The sequence below is a fragment of the Periophthalmus magnuspinnatus genome, chromosome 4 (assembly GCF_009829125.3).
Source record: "Periophthalmus magnuspinnatus isolate fPerMag1 chromosome 4, fPerMag1.2.pri, whole genome shotgun sequence".
In the NCBI taxonomy this organism is placed as follows: domain Eukaryota; kingdom Metazoa; phylum Chordata; class Actinopteri; order Gobiiformes; family Gobiidae; genus Periophthalmus; species Periophthalmus magnuspinnatus.
In genome coordinates, this window is record NC_047129.1 from 25546641 (window position 1) to 25572205 (window position 25565).

At 38.4% G+C, this 25565-nt stretch overlaps 1 protein-coding gene across 1 annotated transcript in view; it reads right to left on the reverse strand.

The window, feature by feature from the left end:
* LOC117369890 (inactive N-acetylated-alpha-linked acidic dipeptidase-like protein 2) overlaps window positions 1-25565 on the reverse strand; it is a 403810-nt gene that overhangs the window by 5115 nt on the left and 373130 nt on the right. Inside the window, exons 15-16 of the mRNA XM_055221431.1 lie at window positions 9715-9808; window positions 4194-4392 (exon numbers count right to left, since the gene is read on the reverse strand). Coding sequence (XP_055077406.1) covers window positions 4194-4392; window positions 9715-9808 — 293 coding nt within the window. The remainder of the gene's footprint in view (window positions 1-4193; window positions 4393-9714; window positions 9809-25565) is intronic.

Sequence of the window (25565 nt, forward strand, 5' to 3'; positions counted from 1 at the left end):
AGTAAAATGACTGTAGGGTAAATTAAGTATTCATCTTCTTAGAGTAAAAAGTACTCTGGTGGAGACTGAAAGTAGAGTTACTTTATTTCTCTTCAAATAATTTAGGATAAAATGCATATACAAAATGGAGTAGGGATCAAATACAGTTTTAAAAATTTCTTCAGGTAGAGCAAAATGTACTCTGGGAAATTTACTGAGTAGGAGCTTTAATTGATTTATATTGCTTGTGTCTGCTATATAGATATATGGATATTTTAACATCGCAATACTGATCTAAAACAACTTATAATAAAAGAAAAAAGTCCACTGACTTTAGAAAACTGGGGTGGTTGATGGAGCTGATGTCGCAGGTGCACCTCAGATGGATAGCAGCACATCACGCTAGCGAGCAAATTTTTGTGCAAACTATGTGCTGCATCCTGAATCCTACATGTATCACCAATTAAGAAAATAAAACCGGAGAACATAGAAAGTACAGAAAAGTGGGCATATACTGGTTAGGGTGAAAACGGGAGTTGATCCGAGTAATGACATCGTGAATACAGAAGAATAAAGACACCTCAAACATGCATAAATCATTCAAAATACATCTTTGAGAGGGTAAATGAGTAGGGGAAACAAACAAGTATAACATGTTTAAAAGCTCTAAACAGTCGATTGTGCTTAATAGATATTTTTTCACTTCTTTTTACAACTCTACTTTGTTTGCATCACATCATTTATAACTATAAGCATAACCAGATACATAAATATACTATATAAATGCATGGTGTTATATTATTGCTTACACACTTGAAATAAAAATAAACCAAATAGTTGTTCTTTTTAACCAGAGCAGATTGGATAATGAGTAGTGCTGGGTTTCTTTCAGAAGTCCTTAAAATGCGGACTAAAGAGGTGTGGTGCTCTTAGTCTAATGGTCTGGTCCTGCCATTGAACGCTAACTCTTTATAAATGGCTGCCATTACGGCTAATGTTTTTTGAGCATGATGGAGCAGCTAATTCTAGCTCAGATGCTAATGGGAGCGGAGGACAATTAACGTGTCTATTACCGCCATAAAGTGTGAATAAGACCAAAGACTGGGGACATCCATTCTGCACCAATCACGACAGGAGCAGACAGGAGCAGACAGGAGAAAGACAACATGTCACCAAAACAATAATATAAAAACATGATTTGATGAATGGGTTAGACATCAATTTTCAAACACATACAATGGATGTTTGTCAAGTCTGCCATCTGCAAAGAGATTGTTATGTACCTCTGTGTTATTTTCAGAAAGCAAATAGCAGTTATATCATGTAGGGTTGTCAAAAGTATTGAAAATCAGGTACTAATTGATCCTAAAACAAGATACTCATATGAACAAGTATCAGAACCAAAAAAAGGCACATTCGCAGGACAGAAATGAACCTTTTCTGAATACCTTTAGAATGATCTTGGGCTATATCAGACACAAGTATAAGACACATAGACTAGTATACGCCCATGGACCACTATGGAACCTACCTAGATAACTGAGGGTAATATAAAAGAAAATGCTACAATTTCATGCTCTATATCAGGGGCGTCAAACTCAATTTCACCGGGGGCCACATTAGCAAAATGGTTCGTCTCAAATTTGCAAAGATATAAAAAATATGTGTGTAAATGCGTGAAAACTCCTGATAAACTGGCATTTTAAGGCAGTCACACATTTAAATTTACCTTGTCGCGGGCCACATAAAATGACATGGCTGGCCGCATTTGGCCCCCGGGCCTTGAGTTTGACACATTCGACTCTGCTTGTCAACACTGATAATAGAACTATCCTTGTATTAAAGGAGCTGTACCTGATTTTTACCATTTTAAAACTCTGAAAAACAGTACTTTAGACGGTCTGCAGTGGTCCCAAGACTCACTTTCCTAATGCATTCCAACCATCCTAATTATTCACCCTAATGAGTTTATATGCACTTCTCAGTAGATCAGAGTTTTGCTGTCACTATAATTCTAATAACTAGCGTGCTTGGACTCGGACAACAAAATACTTTATAAATAGATGCAGACAGTACACGGCTGACTTATTTTGACCTCAAGAGCTGCTTATAAAATATATCTGTACTGGGGCGAGACACTGTTCTAGACACTATAAATTCAACCTGCAATTGGGTATAGCTTAAAATTCATGGTAGTAACAACAAGAGCAGTAGCAACATTAATCATTTTCAGCGTCTCTATGGAGATCTGCAAGTTTAATGCCATACTATGAAACATTCCAAGCAAAGGAATGTCATCTATATGGAAAGTCAATGATTGCTGGGGTTTATGTGGTGAAAATTAAGATTAGAGAGAGTCGTTTTAGGTTTGAACCAATTACATTTCAGCATTGAAACTCAACCCAAAGAGCTCATTCTCTTTTCTAAATAGATAATTTTTTTCTGAACCAAAAGACCACATTAAACCATAAATCAATCCATCCATCGTGTCCAGTGTTTTTATAATTAATAAAAAAAAAAAGCATTTGAACTACAATAGGTAAATGCTATATTTGTTTGCGCATTCAGCAATTTATGAACATTTTTAATCAAAATCTTTTCTTCATTCTTCATTTTTTGGATTGTAAGATATCATCCTCAAAGAAACAACATAACCTATATACAATTAGCTTAAAGTTAGAAACCAGGGCAAAAGTCTCACCAAAAGTGTATCAGTAACTTCCTAAATCCTATTGATATTTATATATTCACAGATAGCACGTCTCCTTATAGTGTGATTGATGTGTTGTGCGTAGACTTCCTCTCTTCTCATCCATCATTAGAATATGCCCCAAACTGGGCCTTACGTTCACACGCCTCTCTCATCTTTAGCAAACGCGCAGCTTTTATTTGGCTGTAATCAATGTTTTATTCAATAACTAACTCCGCCGAGGCTACGGTGCAGTGGATCTTATGAATAATGCACAATGACTGTCCAATCGCATCAGTTTGAAGACATTGTTTGTTATCAAGGGACATCCTAATACAGTCCTTTGCTAAACTCCAAAATAAATATAAGTTTTTGTTGCGATGGTCTTTGAAAACACACAGGAAAAAGATGAGATATAAGCATAACAGTAATGGTTTTCTATAAAGTTGGCTGGTTTGTCAATTTCGGTGTCTGTTTATGATGAAGTGCTCGCTCCTATTAAGTGGCCTCATAGCGCTGCACTTGGATAGTTCATTAGTGCATTCATCAATATATTACATCATATTTTTGATTTTTTTTGCTGACTAAAACTGAACAAAAAAGCCTTGTAGCTCCTCAGGATGCTCACAGGTATTGGCAGACCAAGCGTACAGCAGCTGGTGCCGTCAATGTGTGTGGACTGACAGATCGGTGTGGTGGTCTCTATGTTTAAGAAAATTGACTGGAAGGTGTTTTCCAACTACAGGGGAATCACATTTCTCAGCCTCCACAGTAAGGTCTCTTTTAGGGTACTGGAGAGAAGAATCCCAGTGATAGTCGAACCAAGGATGCAGGAGGAGCAGTGTGTTTTTAGAAAACCACACTGCTCCAGAAAACTGGACCAGCCGTATACTCTCCATTGGGCGCTTGAGGGTTCATGGGAATTTGCCCACGAGTGGAGGAGTTCAAGTATTTCGGGGTCTTGTTCAGAATGAGAGAAGGATGGTGCAGTATCTGCAGCAAAGCAGTCACTGTATCGGACTGTTGTGGTGAAGAAGGAGCTGAGCCAAAAGGCAAAGCTCACAATTTACCACTCAATTTATGCTACTGCCCTCACATATGATCATGAGCTTTGGATAATGACTGAAAGGACAAATTGTTGAAATCAGTTTCCTCCATCAGGTGGCTGGGTGCTGCCATAGAGACAGGCTGAGGAGCTCAGTCACATGGGAGGAGCTTGGAGTAGGGAGGAGGCAGCTGAGGTGGTTCAGGCATCTTTTTCGGATCCCTCCTGAACGTCTCCCTGGAGAGATACCGGGTATGTCCCACCAGGAGGAACTCCTTGGGAAGGTCCAGGACATGCTGGAGGGACTATGTCTCTCAGCTGGCCTGGGAATACTTGGGATCCACAGGAGCTGGAGGAAGTGTGTGTGGAAAGGGAAATCTGTGCCTTTCTGATCAGAATTTCAGCTTTTTCTCCAATAAAACAACATAAACACAACCTGTGATGCAGCTTTACTAGATAGAATACTTGTACATGACTGACCTGTAAACCCCTGGAGGAGCACTAGGCAGGATGAAGCTCTTCTCCATGTCCCTCAGCACGTCGTTGAGCATGCGCACGTGGGCGGGGTCTCTCTCTTTGGGGTCGTTGGCCGGGCGCATGACCTCAGACTGGAAGAACGCCGCATGGTCCCTGAGCGAGGAGGCAGCCGAAAGAAGGGCAGGAAGGACTGACGACTTATCTAAAAAGATACACGCAAGATTTAAATGGATGTTAAGTTTTAGTTAGGTGCAGTGTGTAACTTTTTTGATTAGACACACCTGTCTTGAGACGTTTGTGTTTGCCTGGAATGTTCCACAGTAGGCATCTAAACTTAAGCATCTTACATTTATTCAACTACAGGTGCATTCCTACCATGAGCACACTCACTTCTCCACAGATGTGACTTGTAATTTGGTCTTGTGGCATCACCTGGTTTTCATCATAGTTAAAGAAATTTAATGCCATACTGCAGAACATTCTAGGGAAAACAATAACATCTCCAGGTGTAAAGTGTAAGGCACTCTTTACTGTCCAAAGATAAAATTTGGGTTGGCGGAGCCCCCAAAGGAGACCAAACCAGAAATGGTCACTGTACCACATTTTTACTGTCTTAAAAACGTGAAAAACAGAACTAGTCCATTTATGACGGTTTGCAGCACGGCCCCTGTGGGGTTGTAGTGGCAGAATAAGAGCGCCTGATAGAGCATCATGTGTTCACACAGGGCTGGGCGACACAAACGTATGGGACATACAACACTCACGCTTTAGCACAGTCCTACATGTGTCTGAATTAAGCGTAATCTATCATCTACTGGTAAAACAGAAGAGCTGAAGAAACAGTGTAGAGCTGCATTCGAAAACACAAACACGGGTTTCCAGTGTGGAGCCTTTACTGTGTCTCAAAGTCAAAGTGCATAATAATAAATCCATCATCAGTCACAGTCTGCAATGTAAAGTTGAAGCCAAACAGATAATATGAATCAAACTTTGTCAAAATCCTCCCTGATCACAGTAAAAGCGCAATTTTCAAATAAACATGTTGTACATTTCCATTGTGGAGAGCATGTGTGTAAAGATGTACCCGAACGATTCTCCATAAAGTTTGCCACAATCTTCCTCCTCTGCCCAGGTAACCATGTAGTAGAAGCATAATTAAGTAATTTAAACAAAAAAATCACTTGCTCTGCAGCGCTGACTTTGTTCTAAAGTGATGTACTATATAAGGGGAAAACAAAAGTGGAATTTAAACACACGTCAGTCCATGTGAGGATCTGTTGTACTGCTATGGTTATTTTTATTTGCGCATTTATTTTGAGTCTGTAACTGTTACAACATTAGTCCTACATTAGAGCATCTCCAACGTCCCTATGGAGATCTGCAAGTACCATACTGTGGAACATTCTAAGCAAAGCAATGACACCTCCATGGACTCTCCACCAGAAAAGTTACATAATGCACCTTCAAAGGAACTGTATGTACGTAGATTGCACTTCTGTTTTAAAAAGGTACTACAATCAGAGTACTTGACTTGACTTGGAATTGTGGTTCATTGACTCGGGACTTGACTTGGACTTGGCCCGGATTTGAGACCAAAGACTTGAGACTTACTTGAGTCTTGCAAAACAATGACTCGGTCTGACCTCTGTGAGAGACTCATCTGAGGCTCACTCTGTTTTCTGATTGGAAAAGGACCCCAAAAACCAGATATGGAGAGAACATGCAAACTCCACACAGAAAGGTCCCACCCAGCCTGAGAATTGAACAAGAGACCTTCTCGCTGTGAGGCTGGCCACTCACTGATTGTGGCACATTTATTATTATCATCATAATTTTACTTTCTATTGCTTTATAATTTAATCTTCACATGAAATAATTTTAATATAATACATAAAGTACAAACATCCAAGTTACCTAAGCAAGAAATGAAAACTTTAAAGATGCACTATGTAACTTTTTCTGTTCGTCTCCTTGGAAATCTTATTGCTTTGCCTGAAATGTTCCACAATAAGGCAAAGATTTAAGGCATTAAATCGACCTTGCCTTCAGTAACAAGCTTATTGCTCACAAATACATTAAACAACATGCATTCTTACGGTGAGTGGGACCTCCTCTCCACAAACCTGGAGATTAATTTAATGCCATACTGCTGAACATTCGAAGTAAAGCAATAACATCACCATGGAAACAGCCAGAGAAATTACATAGCGCACCTTTAACACCAATTATCATTTCAAAGTAAATCCCTAGATGACAGTCCTGGAACTTTGTAGATTGTAAAAATGCATTTACATCGTGCGTACCAATTTTTGTTTTCATGTTTTGCTTCTTATAGCTAGCGACACGGTGTTCATTGATTGTTCTTCATGGACAAATTAGCCCTAAATCTTTTGTTTTGCTGGCGTTGGTGAAGGTTACATTTGTATTGAAGGACAGGGCTTAGACTGGCTCGACTGCTGCATACTAACGTCTCACTATCGGCCTATGCTAATGTGCGCTCAGGGCTGCAGCCAGACCTTGACTAAAGAGCTCCTACATATGCAACTACCACAGTTATGAGAGGTGAACAAGCTGCTAAACTACATTACGAGGCGGGATATGAATAAATGTAGTGATTAGGAGTTTAAAATTTTGGTAAGTCAACCTGATTATGTGGTTTGGTTGGTTTGAGTCTTGGGTGTATTGAAAAAAAAAAAAAAAAAAAGTCTGTGATTTTATTCAATTTTCAAACTATGAAAGTAGAAGGTAGGTATGTGTTTAAAGGTGCACTATGTAACTTTCATGGAGGGGGTACTTGCTAACCTGTTGTTATTGCTTTTCCTGGAATAGTTTTGTAAACAAATATGGCTGTTTACAAGGAGAAGAAGAAAGAAAAATATAAATAGCACAGGGGACTGAAAAACTTGTGGATTTCTGCAGAATCAATGAGTGAAGCACTAAACTCTGTTAATCTGAGGTGAGAGATATTTGTTTTGTTCTAAATGATTGATGACCAATGAGCTGCTTTGTTTCACATGAGTCACTGAATACCAGTGACACAAGTCTGATTGCATGATCACTTTTTGTTCTGGCTCGAGATGCGACGGAGGGGCCAGACTGACATAATTCTCTATAAAAAATACAGAGCGATATTATTCTGGATAAAAAAATACAGAGTGATACCATTTTGGATTTGCCAGGAAAGAAATATTCCTCAATACAGCATTCAAATAGCACATTCTGCATTTATCTACAGTTGTTTGTTATCGGTCAATACAGTCTTACAATGAACGGGTTGCCTCTCTTCAGACCACAACTGTAACTTTGACTACATGGAAAAAGAATATGTTTAATGCCATACGGTGAAACTTTACAGGCAAATAACATCTCCATAGGAACAACAGCAACGGACCCTCCTCCTGAAAAAGCACACCTTTAAACTGTTACCCACGCTTCTAACTTGTCACAAACTCTTTGACACGTCACTAGTATTCATATGCATACATTCTTTGTATCTCCATGGAGACAAGCAGGATATGCCACAGGGTCAAGTTATGGGCCCTGCGGATAAGTCTGATTATAGAAAAAAAGTTTGTTCTTCAAAGAATAGTTTGAGCAGTAAATAAACCTGTAATTGGATAAATGCAACATAGATAAGTTCATTCTCTTACTATGGAACAGCCCAGTTAACGCAATAACATTTCCATGGAGATAAGCAGTTAATGTACAATAAATTTGATCCAATTGTGTTACTTATCCAGCAGGTTTCTGTACTGAATTATGAAGATATAATACACACACAGATATCAGCCTCTGCTTTGAAACCTTTAGATTCACTCTTTCACTCAGCCCTTCGTTTCATAACAGGTGATTCATTTAAAACCCATCACCGTACTCTCTATGAAAAAGTAGGTTGGCCATTGATATCTGCCAGAAAAGAACAACACTTAAAATATATTTATTAGGGACTACTTGATAAACTACCTGAATATCTCACCTACTTGTTGAACACTGAAACGGGAACTTTTAATACAAGCTCTCATGATTATTTCTGTCTAAAAACTATCCACACTAGAACTGAACTGAAAGCTTTTGGTTACTTGGCTTCCCAAAACTGGAACATGTTTCAAGGACATGCAAAACAAGACCCATTGGTGCCACAAATGCACTTTAATAATCTGGAGATAAACATTTATATTCACACCTGGGTCTTTCATATCTTAAAGACCCATGAAAAAAGAGAGTCTGACTGCTTTCATTAGGCTCTCCCTACATAAAAAATAAATAAATATTAAATAATAAATAAATAAATAAATAAAAGTTACTTAAAAAAAAAAAAAAAAAAGTTACTTTAAAAAATAAAATAAAAAATTACGATACCCAATCCAGCAAATTTTTCACAACCTGCGTTAATATTCGCTACCAGTGCTTCCATACCTTTAAGTCAGAATTTTCCATTGTAGATCATTTTGGATAAATCAAGGGCAAGATGATTTTTTTGGTGTATTTTACCAGACTATACACTGAAACCTCTTCTAAAACTTAAATTTGCCAAATTTTGTAGCACCTTTTCAGATCTTGTGTGAAAAGCGTGGTAATAAATTCATGTTCCTCCATGTCCCAAAGTGGAGAGGCTCAGCGATGGAGCAGATCAGAGGAGGAAGATCTGATTTTTACGAAAGCATGGAGGTCGTCTGTGTTGAAATAATGAGGCCAAGAGATCGATGTGCGCAGCTACGTTAACGAAGCAGCGCTAACCCACTAGCACAGGGACTGCAGCGAGCGAGGAGCGAGAACTGTAGACCGAGCACATGCGAGGAGTATCTTGTTTGTCTCTTAGCTTCTTATACCTTCATCTTACCCTCACACCAGAAGAAACTAAACTGTAGACCACTGAAACAATTTACAGCGAACTAGTTCTGTTTTTTCACGTTTTTAACACAGTAAAAATCATCAGGTATAGCCCCTTTAATCAAATTTGAATCAAGTTTTAGATCCCATCATGGTCTTAATGGTCAATGATCTGCTTGGGGTTTAAAAACAAAACAAAAAAAAACAAAAAAAAACAGTGCATAAATGTGTGTGTGTGTGTTATCGTTAAAGCCACAGGATGTAACTTTTAAGCAAAAAAATAAATAAAAGTTGTATTAATGGTTGTTTTCTTGTATCTCCAAAAACCTGACTCTTATTTAACCTGGAAAAGAGCGTCCTCCTGCTTGTTTCCATGGAAATGTTGCTCCTTTAGCTATAATATACCACTATATAGCATAAAACTTATCTAACTCCATGGAGAATCTTCCCAAGTATGGTTTTAACTTTCTATTTCCATGGAATCATGCAGGCGACATCCCACCTCCAGACAGTTACACACTGCACATTTAATAAGTAAATAAATAGCAACATTTGTTTAATATTGAGCAACATTTGTTTAATATTCTCATAGTGTTTTATAGAACGTACAGTATGTCCGATCTATGGCTGTGTTGTATACTTGTATAGTGCCATATAAATCATTTTCCTAATAAAAATATTGGTTTAGTCTGACCTCTGAGTTTGTTTTGGATGTCCAGCACGATGTCCAGGGTGAAGAAGGGCAGCACAGGGTCAGTCACCAGGCGAAGGATGGCCTCTGCGGTCATCTGTGGACAAGAAAACAAATCAGGATAAGCTTACAGGCTACAAAATGTGCCTTGACTTTAAATAGACGATGGCAGGTTTTGTGGGATAGTACTTGTATTAAATATTTGTCATAGTTGAACATCAGATAAGCGGCAGAATGTGGATGAAAGTTGAGATAAAAGTGCAAAAATACAGGAAGTGAGTTCTAAAGGGAATACCTGTATTTATGTCATCAGCACTGAAAATTCTGTATAAAATGTGGAGACAATTTATGCAGAAGGCAGGATTTTTCTGGCAGAACATATTGATTTAACAAAATAAAGGTGATGTAATTTATTTGTGTTAGTGTAATCATAACTATTGCCTTGAACTTTGTGGCTTTTTTAGTTTCATGGATAGGCTCATGTGATTACAGACAAGATGCATTCAAAATTCCAAGCAGCATTACGTGATTTTCAAACCGTGAAAGGAGGAAGTATGTTTATAAATCTATCCAGTTCCTCGCAAACTCTTTGGCACAATGTATTGATCGAGTTACAATCAATACATTTCATTATAACCAACCAAATGTGGGACAGCACTTTTTTTTTTTTACTTTGTGGACGTTATAGTCATACTGAGCAGGACCTTAAGATGCATAAACATTGCAGGAACTTTTCTAAGGTTCAGATTAAAGAGATGAATTGATTGCACTATGTGGCTCGCGATAAAACAAAGCAGAAGAAAACAAAGCAGACAGACGCTTTTCACTGAGCCAGAGCAAAGGTGTGGAAGTGAACAGGTAGTGGCTGCGGCCGAGAACATACGTCTGATGATGAAAATAAAGTAAAATTGTGTGATGCGGGATTTGAGTTGAAAATGCTGTGCAATCTGGTCACCCTAGTCTGATTTTGTCACTAAATCAGATAATCTATCTTTAGTTTTTTTGAGCTTTTTACCATATTATAGCACTGTTCCCTCATGAAAAACATAACTGGAGTTGTATTTTGGTTTATTCACACTTTCATTGATGCACAAATCAAAAGTTGACTTCTCTAAGCACTCAAAAATGCTCTGTTTGCATTTTGCCTTGATTGTTGCATCATATATAAAAAATCTAAACTCCTATGCAGTTTGTAAGCCCATAAACCATCACCGGACTCATTCTACGGTCAAACTATGATCACAACAAACACATGACTCTATTAGCGTAGCATTCACGTTTCCTAAGGGCTGAATTTAACACACAGGAATCCAGAATGTGTTCTTTAAGAAAAATATATAGAATTCTTCCTTCTATCTACATTTTAAACTATGGGTATCTTAGAATAGAGGAGGTGTCACATAAACAACCCATTTTACAATGCTTCAGAGAAAAGTCCAATTTCTAGTATAACTCTACAGTACATCAGATTTTCCCACTAAAACCACAGTGTCTGGTGCAGATGAGTGATACAGCAGCATAAACATCTATCAGAGCTCCGTAATGTGTCCTGACAAAGGGACACTGAAGTTCTTATTTATGAAACAAATTTTTTGGATGGTGGTGCCACAATGAGACTGAGGGAGAAGGAAGGAGACAAAACTGAGACAAAAGGAGACATACCTCATTTGAAAAAACAAACAAACCAAAAACAAAAAAAAACTAATTGAGAATATATATATATATATATATATATATATATATATATATATATATATATATATATATATATAAAAAAGTATGATTTTCCCCTTGGTTAGATTTGCGCATTTTCCCTTTGTATTTTTAATTGCCTAAATCTTTGTATTATTTTTTCCCAATTTGAGTTAATAGAAATTAGTTCTATTTTTTCATGTATATTATTGGTTGATTTTGAATTTTTGCCTATTTTTGTATATATTTAGTAAATCTGTTCTGTTCGTACTTTTGCTCCCGTTCCTCTAAGAGTCAACTGCTGTTGTGATTTTGGGCTTTACAAAAATAAATTGAATTGAACTTTTTGTTTTGCGTCGTGGAGCCTGCGCCCCTCATTCTCTCGTCGTTCTCCGACGCTGTCCTGTGCATCAGAGCGCGCACGTCATACAGTGTGCTCCGAGCACGATGCTGCTCCCTGCTGGCACACCTAAGCCAGATACTTAGCTTTTTGTTAGCTTCTTTTTGTTTAAGTCTGGGCATCCCGTTTTGTTCTTTATTTTGAGTAGGGATAGTTTATGGAGTGTTTGTTTTTTGTTGTTTTTTTACGCTGGCCGGCTCACCATGGTCTTTTTCCTTTGTTATTTATTTATTTTTTGGGCATAGGGTTCATTAACTTTCTGGTTCGTCTTTATAAATAAAAGAGAAACAGAAAGTTTAAAAAAAGTAATAGAAAACGTTGAACCTTTATCTTTGTTTCCTGTGCCTTTATTAAATATGTTTTGATCCACTTGAGGGTCATAACACCCTTATAATAATAAAAAAAAAGCAAAAAAACCCAAATGTAGCTTAAATGACAAATGAACAAAGTAGACTCCACACAGCAAGTCACTTTCTTATTGACTGTGAATGTTATTAACCTGCTTTAACCTGCTGTTCTCTGTGTTAATGCCTCTGGTATATGTTTTAAAAGCTCTTTATGTTAAAAATAGCCCAATGAATATGTGAGCGCTACAACACAAAGCTCTTAGGCTGAAGCACAGCACACCTTCACCTCTCCCTCTCTCCCTCACCTTTCTCTCCACCATCTCCCTCACCTCTCCTTCTCCTATCCCTCTCTCCCTCACCACTCCTCCTCTCCTCCTTCTCTCCTTCACCTCTCCATGTGAGTGAAGCAGTTCACATAAAATCCAACAAGACCTAAAGTTTATAGTGGGGCTAAACTCCTTTCACAACCACATTTTAAATTAACTTTATCCCGCCAGACCCACTTTTGCCTCTAAACACTACTTCGGATTCAGTAGGAATCCCATTCATTTCAATGTAGAACCTGAGAAAAGTTTCACCACAAAAATATAATATAAAGCAGGTAAAAAGTTCAATGTTCATGTGTGTTCCAGTCAACAATACACTGATTCTCTGCGAGGCTTTAAAACAGATTTGTAGTCCATATAGAGGTTATTTTCTGTCGGGAGCACTCAGATCCACTGACCCACAGGTTGGCGAAGTGATTCCAACTCTCGCGGATGAATGCTGTCGTTGTCCTTGGGCAAGACACTTAACCCACCTGATCTGCTGTGCCTGGATGCATTAGCGCATGAAAGTGTGCGTGAATGGGTGAGTGGTTCCTTGATGTGAAGCGCTTTGAGTGGCTTGAAAGGTACAAAAGCGCTGTAAAAATGTGACCGTTGACCGTTTATTGACAGCCCCATGCAAAATAATACAACACAAATGATGATGGTGGAGCTGCTAAACTGGGCAGTACCTGGAGGACTAAAGAAAAAAAGTGAGGGAGGAGAAGGTGAAAGCATCATTTTTACTTTACTCTTAAACCTTGTGTTGAATACTTTGTGTCTTAAGCATTGAACTGAACTTGTTTCTCTGTAAGAATGCGACACAAACTTATTTTAAGATGTCTTCACTAGAACCAGCTGTTTCGGTCACATGATACAGGTATTCAAGTTGACAACAGGTCTTATAATGCATCTTTTTTGTGACTGCAAGCGTCTGTTAGTGATGTATTTTACCTCTCTGTGAACAGCTAACTATACATCCCTTTGTGACCTTGTACGGACAGTATGTAAAATGAGTTAAGTCCTTATAAGACCTGCCTTCTATAGATGGAACTATACCTTGAAGGGGCTTTAAGTACTGGAAAACTCCCCTGAAACGCAACGCATGTGCCTGCTGTCTGTAACTTCATTCATCTGATCAAATAAACTTCTTTCAACTCTCTACCTGGTCTGCAATCTCTTCCTTCACAATTACAGAAGGGGTTGTGCACAGTGTGATTGGTCTAACAGGTATCCACACTGGAAACTCCACCCCTGCAGCCAGGTGTTTGAAATCAGAAATGTCTAGTGGTGTGATGTCACATAGTACTTGAAATGGCACTGAAAACTGGAGGGACAGTTTTATTACACCATGTACAGAGTTTAACAGCAAAAAAGTGGCGGAGTTCGACATAAGGTAAAGGTTCTCTCCTGCACTTTTACAAAAACACCAATATTCGACATAGGTGAGCATCCACAGCACCGTGATTTTAGATCGTTGTTGTCTTTACGGCCAGTGACGTGATGAGCCTTCTTCACCGCACACTGCATAATACTTGTACATTTATTCAGAAGTACAAAAAAAATCCACAAAATCAATAAACCTCTGAAGGACGAGCAGGCTGTTGTTTGGCCTGGTATTTGACTGGGAGAATCAATAGGAGATGTAATATAGCACTGCGGACACTTGGAAATGTCACTTTAACATTTGGTAGTGCACTGCTCGCCGGCGTTCCATACATTTTTAATATGTTGACATTATGAATAAAATGCCCCCCTCGCGTGACCTTTGTTCAAATGATCTTTGAGTTTCATTGCACAGAGCCGGTGATGCAGTGGTGGGCTCACACTGGATGACTGCAGATGGTATGTGTATTGTCCACTGTTCCCATAGGCTACTGCGCACTACTGTCCCCACATTATCAAACAGATAGTAGGTGGTTAGAATCACAACCAGGAGATTATTGAAGGCTCTACACCACAGTCAGCTAAGGATGGTCTATGTAGAGCACTAGATTGCCTTGGTAAACTCAAGAAAGGGGAGTTTTCATTCAGTATTATTAGTAGGAACATTATAAATACAGCAAATATCACATTACAATACATTACTAATTAAGCCTTGTAATAAATGTGTTTAAAATGGGAATCCAGGAAGACTTTTTGCTTTGATGATAGTTATTGGGGGTTCTATTGTAGTCACAGCTGTCCTGGGGCAGACTGACAGAAGTGAAGCGGCCAATGTAATACTAGACAGTGGGTAACATTCACGTCTCAAAGCAGGAAGGTTTAGTGTTCAGTTCCCAAGTTGCCCAGGCCTCTCTGTCCAGGCCAGGTCTGGGTGGGATTCAGGGACTCCAGCTTCCCCCATCAACCCAAAACATGCACAATTGCTCAAATCCTCCAGCTAAGGTAGTCCTGACTAAACCTAGCTCAAGATCCGGAGATGGGTTCACTGCTCCTGTTAGCTTGCTCCAGGGGACAACATTTCTCTACGGGGACAATAAAGTGTACATTAAACTTAGTGCCGATGTGGGTGAAGTGTGTTTCTTAAGGACACAACCACTAATCTTGTTCTAAATTGGTGGATGACTTATCCATGCATTTGTCTCCAGTAGGTTAGACTACTATAACGACTCTCCAAACGAGTGTAAAGACAGCTGCAGTACATCCAGAACAGTGCTGCTCGGGTCCTGACTTGAACCTGGAAGTACGAGCACATAAGTCCCGTGTCCTGTGGTCTCTGCACTGGATCCTGTGGCTCAGAGAATAGACTTTAAAGCAGCGCTGCTTCTGAACAAGTCTCTCCATGGCCAAAAATCCGGGATCAAAACGGTTCTGTTTAGCTGTTCATATGACTGAAAGGTTTTTATGCACTCTTCTCTTTTAATGTTAATTTTATGATGATTATTTGTGTTTATTTATGTTTTGTATTGTGATTTTCCTTGACTGCTCTAACCACTGAGCCACTGTCACCAACTGTTCCTCACTGTCGCCAGTGACTCAGCTGTTGGAGCTTTCATCCACTCCACAGATTGGTGGTTAGATTCCATGCACGCTGTTGTTGTGTCCTTGCTTCTGCAGCTTGTCACCACTTATTGTAAAGTGAAAATTGTTTATAATGTAGCACTTTGAGAGTCTTGTCAAGGAAAATACAATAAAGCTGCAAGCACGGGCCAAATGCCAATTTCTCATTTCTCTGTAGATACAAATACGACTATCTGAAAATGACTATAACCTACATGAAAAAACATTGTACAGGTTAATTATTTTGTGTTTATTTAATGATGTTAAATATGTGTAAACTATTTGGATACTACAGTTTAAAGTACATGTGGCATGTTCACTAAAACATAGTTAACATAATTAAGATTTTACGGCAAATATCGCCTAGAAATAGACGGTAGATATGACATGAACAGGTAATTCCATAGCTGTTGCCCAGCAACTATAATGTTAACAAGGCCCAAAATTTGTCTAAATTGTTATAATTAGACTAATAAAAACAAATACACCAACACCTTTATGTTTTAAAACTGCCAATAAGTCTTGCATAAGTCTTATGTGTAAATTGTCTCTGCGTTTGGATAGAATTTCCATTGCTGATGTCATAGGTAGAGGTATTATATAATACTACACCTGTATTTTTGTACTTTTCTTTTCAGGTTTTTTCACAAACTGCCACTTGACTGATATAAAACTATGATAAATATTTAGGACAAGTACTATCTCACCAAACCAAGTCAGAATTACAAAATTAACTTATTTTAGGAGGAATAAATCAAATAGGTCAAAGTCCTTAATCTCAGCTGCATTGAAGGATGGATTAAATACAAAAGGACAAATTTCCCTACGGGGACAATAACGTGCACCTTAACCTTAAAGGGGAATAAATCTATAATTTGTCTGTCTCCGATGGCTTTTTATATGAGTAGACTTTACACATCCAAATGGTTTCAACCAAATGATTTCATCCATCTTCCAATTTGGCTTTACAGACATGTGCACAGTAACAGTTTTCCATCAGCAGAGGGCTCTAGTGCAACACGTATCTCTTCCCCTTCCCTTTCACGCTCTCAGACAGCAGCAGCAGTAGTGTATTCCCTATGACGCACTGGTGGCACTGCCTTCCAGCCAAATCTATCCTCCACCAACAGCTCCTGTAATGCACAGTGCTGACAAAATATCAACATTTAAAACTCGGATTTAAAGGAACTGTACGTAGCCTGCACTCTTACTGATTTAAAAAAAGGTATAACAATCGCAACTGAACCTGGGTTGCTAGTGCTTCAACCTGTAGATAGAGGACACATGCAAGTTTGTCTCATTCTTAGTATATGGACAGGTCATATTCACATACAACGTATTTAGATCATCATGTTGCCTTTTATAGTTTTGAAAATGGTATATTTGCCGAAAACAATGTACTAACATGTTTTATAAGTATCACTTTCGGTTGTGACGCTCTAAGTTTTGACTCCATTTGCTCTCCACGGTAAGTTACTCCCCCTTCAGAGTGCTATCACATCACCATCACCGTGTATCGCGCTAATGAAACTTCTGCACATCACATCAGGTTTATCAAGTTGCTGTGTACAGTTTTGTAGCATGTTTTTCGTATATTTATGGAGAATTCGAGAGTCGTGTGGGAGCGTGGAGAATATAGGCTTCTGGGCTGAGCATTGCAAAGAATCGTACGGCTAATTGTAAGGAGAGTTCGACTAGGGCCTAAAATACTCAAACATGTATGGATGATGTCAAAGACCTCTTCAGGCATGTTTTTGATTATAACATGATTGGGGAAAACAAAGTGTTGCGTAATACACCCTCTTTAATGATTGGCTGCAGGTGCTGGAGTTTACGTAGTGAGGATTCAGATCAGAGAGAGTCCCTTTAGATTTAAACCAACTGGATTTAAGCATTGAAACTGGCAACGCAAAACCGAGTCAACTGAGGCTCATATTGCTTTCAGATTGAATAATCGCCTTGAGAACCAAACCACCAACTTGGCCATCATGTCCAAATGTTTTTGTTACTAAGGATACGTCAGCAATGCTTACCTTGTATCCGGGGACACAGGTAGGTCATGTTAATGGAATTTAACATCAAAATCTTGCATACAGTTCCTTTAAATTTGGGGAAAAAATGCTGCTGTTTGAATCAAGCAACAGAACTTGGTAACACTTTATAATAACTGCACTTTAATTAGCCTTGATAAAGCATGACCTTGAAAAAGAAACAATCTAATTCATAATGGACAGTTTATTAAGAATTATTCAGGCTTAGTAACTACCTAAATAATACCCAAACCCCTAAGCATAAGTCCTTAATTAAGTAGTTACTAATACAGAATCATTCTAAGGTTGTGCTCAATCTCCACAACAACATTGAGATGAAACTTGGACCTAAATCTGGACTAGAAAGGGACTAGAACTGGTCTCAAACCTGGACAAAACCAAGACCAGTGTGAACGCAGACTTAATAGATTATTTGTTCATTATGAATTAAGTCTTTGTTCATGCTTTATTAAGGTTAATTGTGTTGTAGTTATTATATAAGTAGTACCCACAACAGAACTGTGCCTGATTAAAAACTGAAAAATTAAATGGAAAAAAAGCTTGTTTTCTACTATACACCCACGCAAAAAATAAAATAAAATGAATTGTTAATTGTATATGAACTTTGTCTAAAACAGCTTTTCCAGGGCTGTGTGTAAAGTCACTAAAAGGCTGCAGACACTTATAACTCATACAACGTAATAGGAGCAACATTTCAAAGGTTTGTTGTTCACATGCCATAAATGCACAGCAAACATGGTTCAGATATGTGATGTGATGTAGCTTTATCATAAACTCACTTTTATGGCTCTGAGGTCTCTATGGATAATTAGTATGGTATGCTTTTATTTGGACAGGGACAGTGCACAACAATACATTGACCTTAAAAAACAGGAAAGATGCATGGTGCCAGGTTATAGCAAAAATACTAATTCCCACCTGTAGTCCCTGGACAGGCTGATGTTAAGTAAAAGTAACAGTTTGGTGTAGGTGGATGAAAGACCTGTAAACATATGGTAATTGCATGTTTTTTTTCATGCCTGAACTGACATGAGTGCCATTTCAACACCTCAAAATTAAATAACATTTGGTTTGATCTTTTGTTTTGATATATAAAGAAGACATATTGCGCTTGTGTCTGCTATATAGTTATATTCTGTGACATGTATGGATCATTATGTTATAATTTGAACATTTTAAGTCGCAAATTCATCTAAAACAACTTAATAAAATAAATAAGTTTGCCCAATGGAAGCTGAAGTTGGACAGTTGCACATCATGTTAGCGAGAGGTGGATTTTTTTTTCATTTCAGATTATCAAATCCTACGTATATCACCAATTAATTAAATAAAATTGAAGAGCAAAGTAAGTACAGAGCAGTGGGCATATACCGGGGATGGTAAAAACTGGGACTGGCAATATGGCGTCTTGAAAATAAGCGATTAAAGATTGCTCAAACATGAATGAAACACTTCAAAATACAACTTCAACAGGGTGAATGAAAAGGGGAAACGACTTTAAAATGGTTAAAAGCTCTGAAACTGGCTTTTGCACAATGGGTCTGCTTTATCTTTTGTTTTCCTGCAGTAAGTCCATTGTTTACGTGTTATTTTGTAATGTTTTAAGGTGAACTTTTAGCTTGTGGCACATGTGTTTTTTTGTTGTTTTTTTTACTATCAATGGCTAGTAAATAAACTGACCTAATATAAAAGAAACATGGTGGTTGTAATGATTTGGGTTCTTCTTGGGCCAAAATAGGTCTCTTTTGAATAAAACATGGGGTTATGTAAGAGCAGAGGAGAAGAGTGGTACAGTTACAAATGACACATGCTCACTTCAAGCTGCGACGCATAAACAGGAAGAATAATAATGTCGTACTAATCATATTTCACAGCTAAACCAGTTCACTGTAAATGAATTGTCTTACGCTACCAATTTCAAAGGGGTATTATGTAGCTTTTCTAGTGAAGGGTCTGCCACCTATGTGTGTCCATGAATGTGTATCGATTATTGTTTTGCCAAGAATGTTCCACAATATGCATTAAACGGATCAATCTCCACGGAGGTAAGCAAGTTAAGTTACAGGTCAGATCTGTTGGAGAGGTGATCCTGCTCACAGTAAGAGGTACTTTGTATCAATGGAAATATGTATAGTTGAATATATACAACATCGATTTAATGCCATACTGTGGAATGTTCAAATCAAAGCAATAACATCTCACTGGAAACAAGCACCAGAAAAGTTAGACAGTGCATCTTATCACTATTTAAAGCAACAATGTGCAACTTTCTGGAGATGGCATGTCACTTGCATGAATCCATATCATAGAAAGTTAAAAACATACTTTGAAACATTCTCCATAGAGACAGATACGTTACATAAAGTGTGGGATATTATAAGCATTTCCATGGAGACAAGCCAGGTTTGTTCAGATGCAGATTTTTGTTTTTTTTTCTTTTCTTTTTTTGGTGGCAGAGTATTGAAAAAAGTCACCTTTCTGTGTCCTTAGGAATTTGTTAAACATTTAAAAGTTTAAATCAAATATACATTCTACCAGACTATGCTGAGTTATTCACAATTAAGCATATGACATAATGTTACACTTGTTTATGTTTACATATTTAATTTTGTCCAAAATCAAAATGAACTCCTCACATTGGGTTGCCAGATTCCACCGCTGAAATCACCTAAAAGCATCCTCTATAAAATAATAAAATAATAGTATATGCCAACTAATGACATCGTAGCCTCAGTTGCAATTGTAATACTATTTTTAACCAGTAGGAGCCCATGTTACAGCAACTGCATTTCAATTCAGCACCATGGACAGCCCCTTCATCCCCTCTGCAGAAGCCTTAAGAGCAGATGGTGCAGTGTGTACAATCTGAATCCACTGACTCACAGTACATGTCCTGAATGAGGGAGTCCACATCACACACACTAACACCTGAGGATCCTTTCAAATCATCAGCTCTGTAGAGTAAACAGCCACGAGACAAACTACAAACGAAAAGAACAGATTGTATTAACGTTAAAGGATAGGGATATAATGACTTTAAGTGTTTCCTCTTCAGATAAAATGTTAGGATATTGTAGATGCATGCGTTTAATATCGCGCTGCAGTATTTCCACAGTATTCATCTCATGGTGTTATAGTTTTTGAGGCACAGTGTGACCATCTGTGCCTCCTTTGGTTGTAGCGTACAGCCATTTAAGCCTCTGACTCAGCCCATGTCTTCAAATGTCTGTCTTGCAAATCTTCACTCTTGCTCCTTTGAAGTGCATAATAATAATAATAATAATAATAATAATAATAATAATAATAATAATTCTTTACTCAGGCAAATAATTTTATGCACAAATTTGGTTCTTGTACTAATGATGTTAAGTTGATTGCTGTTTAAAGTTGTTTAAATCATATTGTACACCATTATACACTGCCCACCTCTGAACTCTGGATGCAGATGACACTTTACATGTGCCCTTGAAAAGGCTGCAATGGACTAATGTGACTGAGATGTTTGTCACTTTGCTAGCTGTACTAAGAACTTAAATGTACAGTTTTATTTGCAGGCTGAATAAACAAGAAAATGAAATAACTAATGGAATAAAGATGAATTGAACATAATTGAAAATTAATCATAATCATAATTAAAATCATAACACAATTAGTGACCTTTATGTAACCAGGATAGTGCTACTGAGATTAGCACCTGGAGGAAACCTGCTCAAGCCCAGGGAGAACATGCAAACTCCACTGAATCACTGTTTCACATAGGGACATAGACAGCCTAATTAAATTGGTTTGTACTTTATCAACGTTTGTTCCACTGAGGCAAGAAGAACTAATAATGTAATTTACACCATGATGACGATGATTATGCTGTAGCAAGTTCCTAGTTTGTGAATGCTGCCGTTTCCTCTGGACACATTGGTTTCCCTCATCAACCTAAAACATGCACAATAGTTCAAATCCTCCAGCGAAGATAATCCTGACCAAGATCTAGAGATGGGTCCTTGAGCTCTGAACTGCTCCTGACAGGTTGCCCCAGCAGCAATGAGGCAACCTGCATGTCAAGGTGATATTTTAATGATATTTTGAAGGTAAACTAAGGCTAGATCTATAAAACTATCATTAGATTAGTATTAGATCACAGCACAGGGGCATTTTGGCATGTTGTTAATGACTCCACAGGCCCCTCCTCTCTATCTGCTCTGTGATTGTGAGAGACGGACCTGGAGAGCAGAGCAGTGAGCCGTGTGCTGCAGCAGATGCTTCACAAATACCACTCACACTACTGAATGGAACAGAGACAGACCAGACAGAACTGTGCCCATGAAGAGAGGGGCTGGAATGACCAAAACAAATAACAAATTAGTTGCAGTGCGCAACTTTTCTGGTGGAGTTCCCATCAACTGCTTGTCTCCATGGAGATGTTATTGCAACGCCTGGACTGAGCAGTACGGTGTTAAACTTAATCTCTATGTAGTGACAGAAAGGCTAAGTTACAGGTCAGATATGTGGAGAAGGAACCCCGCTCACAGTGAGACATGTTTTCAAAGTATTTTTGAGCTATAAAAAGACCTGTAATTGAATACATGCAAGATTACATAAGTTTAATGGTGCACCGAGGAAAGCATTAGCATCTCCATGGAGACAAGCAGGTGGTGAAACTTATCCCAGAAATGCTACAAAGTGCACTTTTTAAATGATATTCCAAGTAAAAGTAAAAGGTACCCAAATAAATACACAATATATACAGTAAGTGGTTATTATGGGAGTCAACTCTATTGCAGAACCCAGAATGAACCTTGTAAAAATGGCGAAACTTGAAATCTTTTTTCCAACTAACTAAAATTATTTCAAATGGTGACATCTGCTCCGAACCTATTACGCAAAATTGACTTTTCAGAGCCTTTAACCACATCATAGTTCTTTCACCCTTCTCATTTCTTTAAGTTGTTTTTGGAGTGATTTGTGCGTCTCTAAGCAAACTTTAATCACTTATTTTCAAGACACTATATTTCCGATCAACCCCGCACTTTCCCCACCACCGGCACACACCCACTGCTCTGTACTTCCTTCTCCAATTTTATTTTCTTAATAACTGATAAGCGTAGGATTCAACAGTGTTGTGTGATCTGCAGCTATCTATAGGAGAAGCCGACGATTACAAGGCCTTGCTACACCTCCATTCATCTAGATTAGAGCACAATATCATTTAGCCTACAGCAAATCAAAACAACATCACGAAAGTCTACTCTGTCTTGACCTTTTCTTAACCTTTGTTGCATATACTTTCTCCTCACTCCTTTACATATGCATGTCTTGTATATTTCTTGATACTGCACTACAACTTGTGTTTGGATGAAGCTGCTCTGTCCGGGTCAGCAAAAACAAGGTGCTTCTCCAATAAATCAACACAAACTTATGCACATTCAATTGTTCCCACGCACTCACCTCACTGCAGACAGGACGGGCTCAATATAAGGTCTAATATCAAAGGAATCACAGCACAGGGTTGTCAAGTCATCAAGTATCAAAAGCCAGATACTAATCGATACTAAAACTAGAATCGGAACTAGAGAGCCATTTGAACAAGTATCAGTATTGGAAATAAACGTTTGAGCTATCAGAACTAGTATAAGATTACACAGTTGCTAAAAAAGTTCTATTAATTTGTGTTGAAAATGACATTCTATTGTCTAACAAAGAGTGATTTTTATTATTAGTGTGGTGTTGGCAAATCAGGCTGATCACCACGCCCTCAGTTGCGCCTCGAGCCAGAATCAAAGATGATCGTACAATCTGATTTGTTTATATCAGTGATACATATGAAATGAAGGAGCCCACTGGTCACGTATCATTTACAAACAAAATCACATTTCCTTCACCTCAGATTTACAGTTTAGTGCTTTGCTCAACCTGCAATGTTTTTCAGTGCCCGCAATTTTTTTTTCCCTTTCTTTCCCCCCCCCCGCCTCAAGTGGATGAGTTCATGTGTCTCAGGGGCCATGTTCATGAGTGAGGGAAGGGTGGAGTGTGAAATTGACGAGTGGATCGGTGCAGCGTCTGTAGTGATGTTGTCCGTGCACTGGTCTGTTGTGGTGAAGAAGGAGCGGAGTTGAAAGGCAAAGCTCTCTATTTATTGCTCAATCTATGCTAGTACCCTCACCTATTATAAGCTTTGCATAATGACTGATAATATTGTGGATACAAGAGATCAAAATGAATGGCTGGGCACTCCCTTAGAGATAGGGTGAGGAGCTCAGTCACGAGGGAGGAGCTCGGAGTAGAACCACTGCTCGTCCATGAGAGGCGCCAGCTGAAGTGGTTCGGGCATTTGATCCGGATGCCTCCCTGGATGCCTCCCTGGAGAGGTCTTCTGGGTATGCCCTCCCAGTAGGAAATAGTTGAATATGAATGAAATTGAATGTGTTCCAGGCTAATGTACGTGACCAAACGACAGGTTTAGTGGGGATAAAGGCCCTTCATTGTGGGTGTAACTGGTTCTTATTGTGTCAGGTACAAGCTGTTAGAGTTGTCCCGCCATCTTCCAGTGCTCTGTAGCAGTTGGTTAAATATTTGCCCTATTTATTATTACTTGTTTTAGCGCTCACACATATGACCTTTACTTTCCTCACACAGCGCACGGTGTTCAACTCGAGATCTCCGCAGCCTCTTTGGTTTGATTTGCCCCACGGAGCAGAACCGTACCGCGTTTCTTGCTTCATGCTTGTAAACAGTCACTGATCTGCCATCATCCACTTGAAGACGACTGATGACAGCTCTTGAGCACAGCATTTCTCCTGTCAGGTGCCTCCCAGCCCAACTTACGTGTGTGATTGGTTAAAACAGACTGTTAACGTTGACAGTCCTAATATATATATATATTTTTTACCACCTGTCCTTTATTTCCATCTTTTATTTCCAACAAGTGCAGAGGAGAGTGCTACTCGGAGGTCAGAAATCGCCTGAGAGAACAAGGCCAGGGGTAAAAATACGGAACAAAACCATGCAGTATTTATCAGAGCGCTGCAATGTGTGCGTGAGAGGAGAGGTGATGTTAGCTAGGATCACAGGAGCAGCAGATCTGAACAATAGCTGTGTCTGAGACGAATACGACAGCATTGCTAACTCAAAGCTAGCACACGGGGCCATTGAAGTGTAGTGTGCAAAAGGAGACGAAAATTACTGCAAAAAGTGAAGGAAAAAAAAAATGTCCCAGATATGAGATTCCAGACGTGAAATCCGCCACAAGTTATGCTCCACTCAGCGCTAACAATGCTGCTGCTTGTTAGCCGAAATACGGGGAATAATTACTTGCATGGCAGTTTCTGAAATGTAGTGGCAGCGTTCAAACTCTGCATAACAAGGAGCTTTAGGTATTACAGCTAAGGTAAGCAGTTTGCCTGGCTGTGGAAGAATTTTACAGTGCGTGAATTGTGTCTCACTTTGGCATTATAATAGTTCTCCAAAATTTTGTTATAGCTACGTAAATTGGTAGTACTGCCATAAAATAAGAAATAAATAATAAAATAAACATGTAAAAATATATATATATATATATATAATAATAATAATAATAATAATAATAATAATAATAATAATAATAATAATAATAATAATAATAATAATAATAATAATAATAATAATAAAAGACTAATCAGTTATATGGCAACTAATGACCAAAAATACATAATTTTAAGTCACACCGTGTAACTTTTTGGCCCAAAACCTTGACAAAAAAGTTTCTATATGTATTTTTTTTTTTAAACTATGCATCCTTACTGTGAGCTGGCCACTTTTATTTCACCTGGAGATGGCTTTCTCTTGCTTGTTTCCATGGAAATGTTCATGTGGCTGTAATATTCCACAATATGGCATGAAACTTAGTTTCATGCCATATTGTGGAACACATATGGCATGAAACTACACATTTTAATTTTAATTTTTTTATTTGTATCGTGTCATGGACAGTAATGAACACATAGCTGGTTAGCCCCTGTCATGCCTTTAAATGTAATACAGAACTGTTCTGGTGGAAGGTTTCTTATCAGCTTGTCTCCATGGA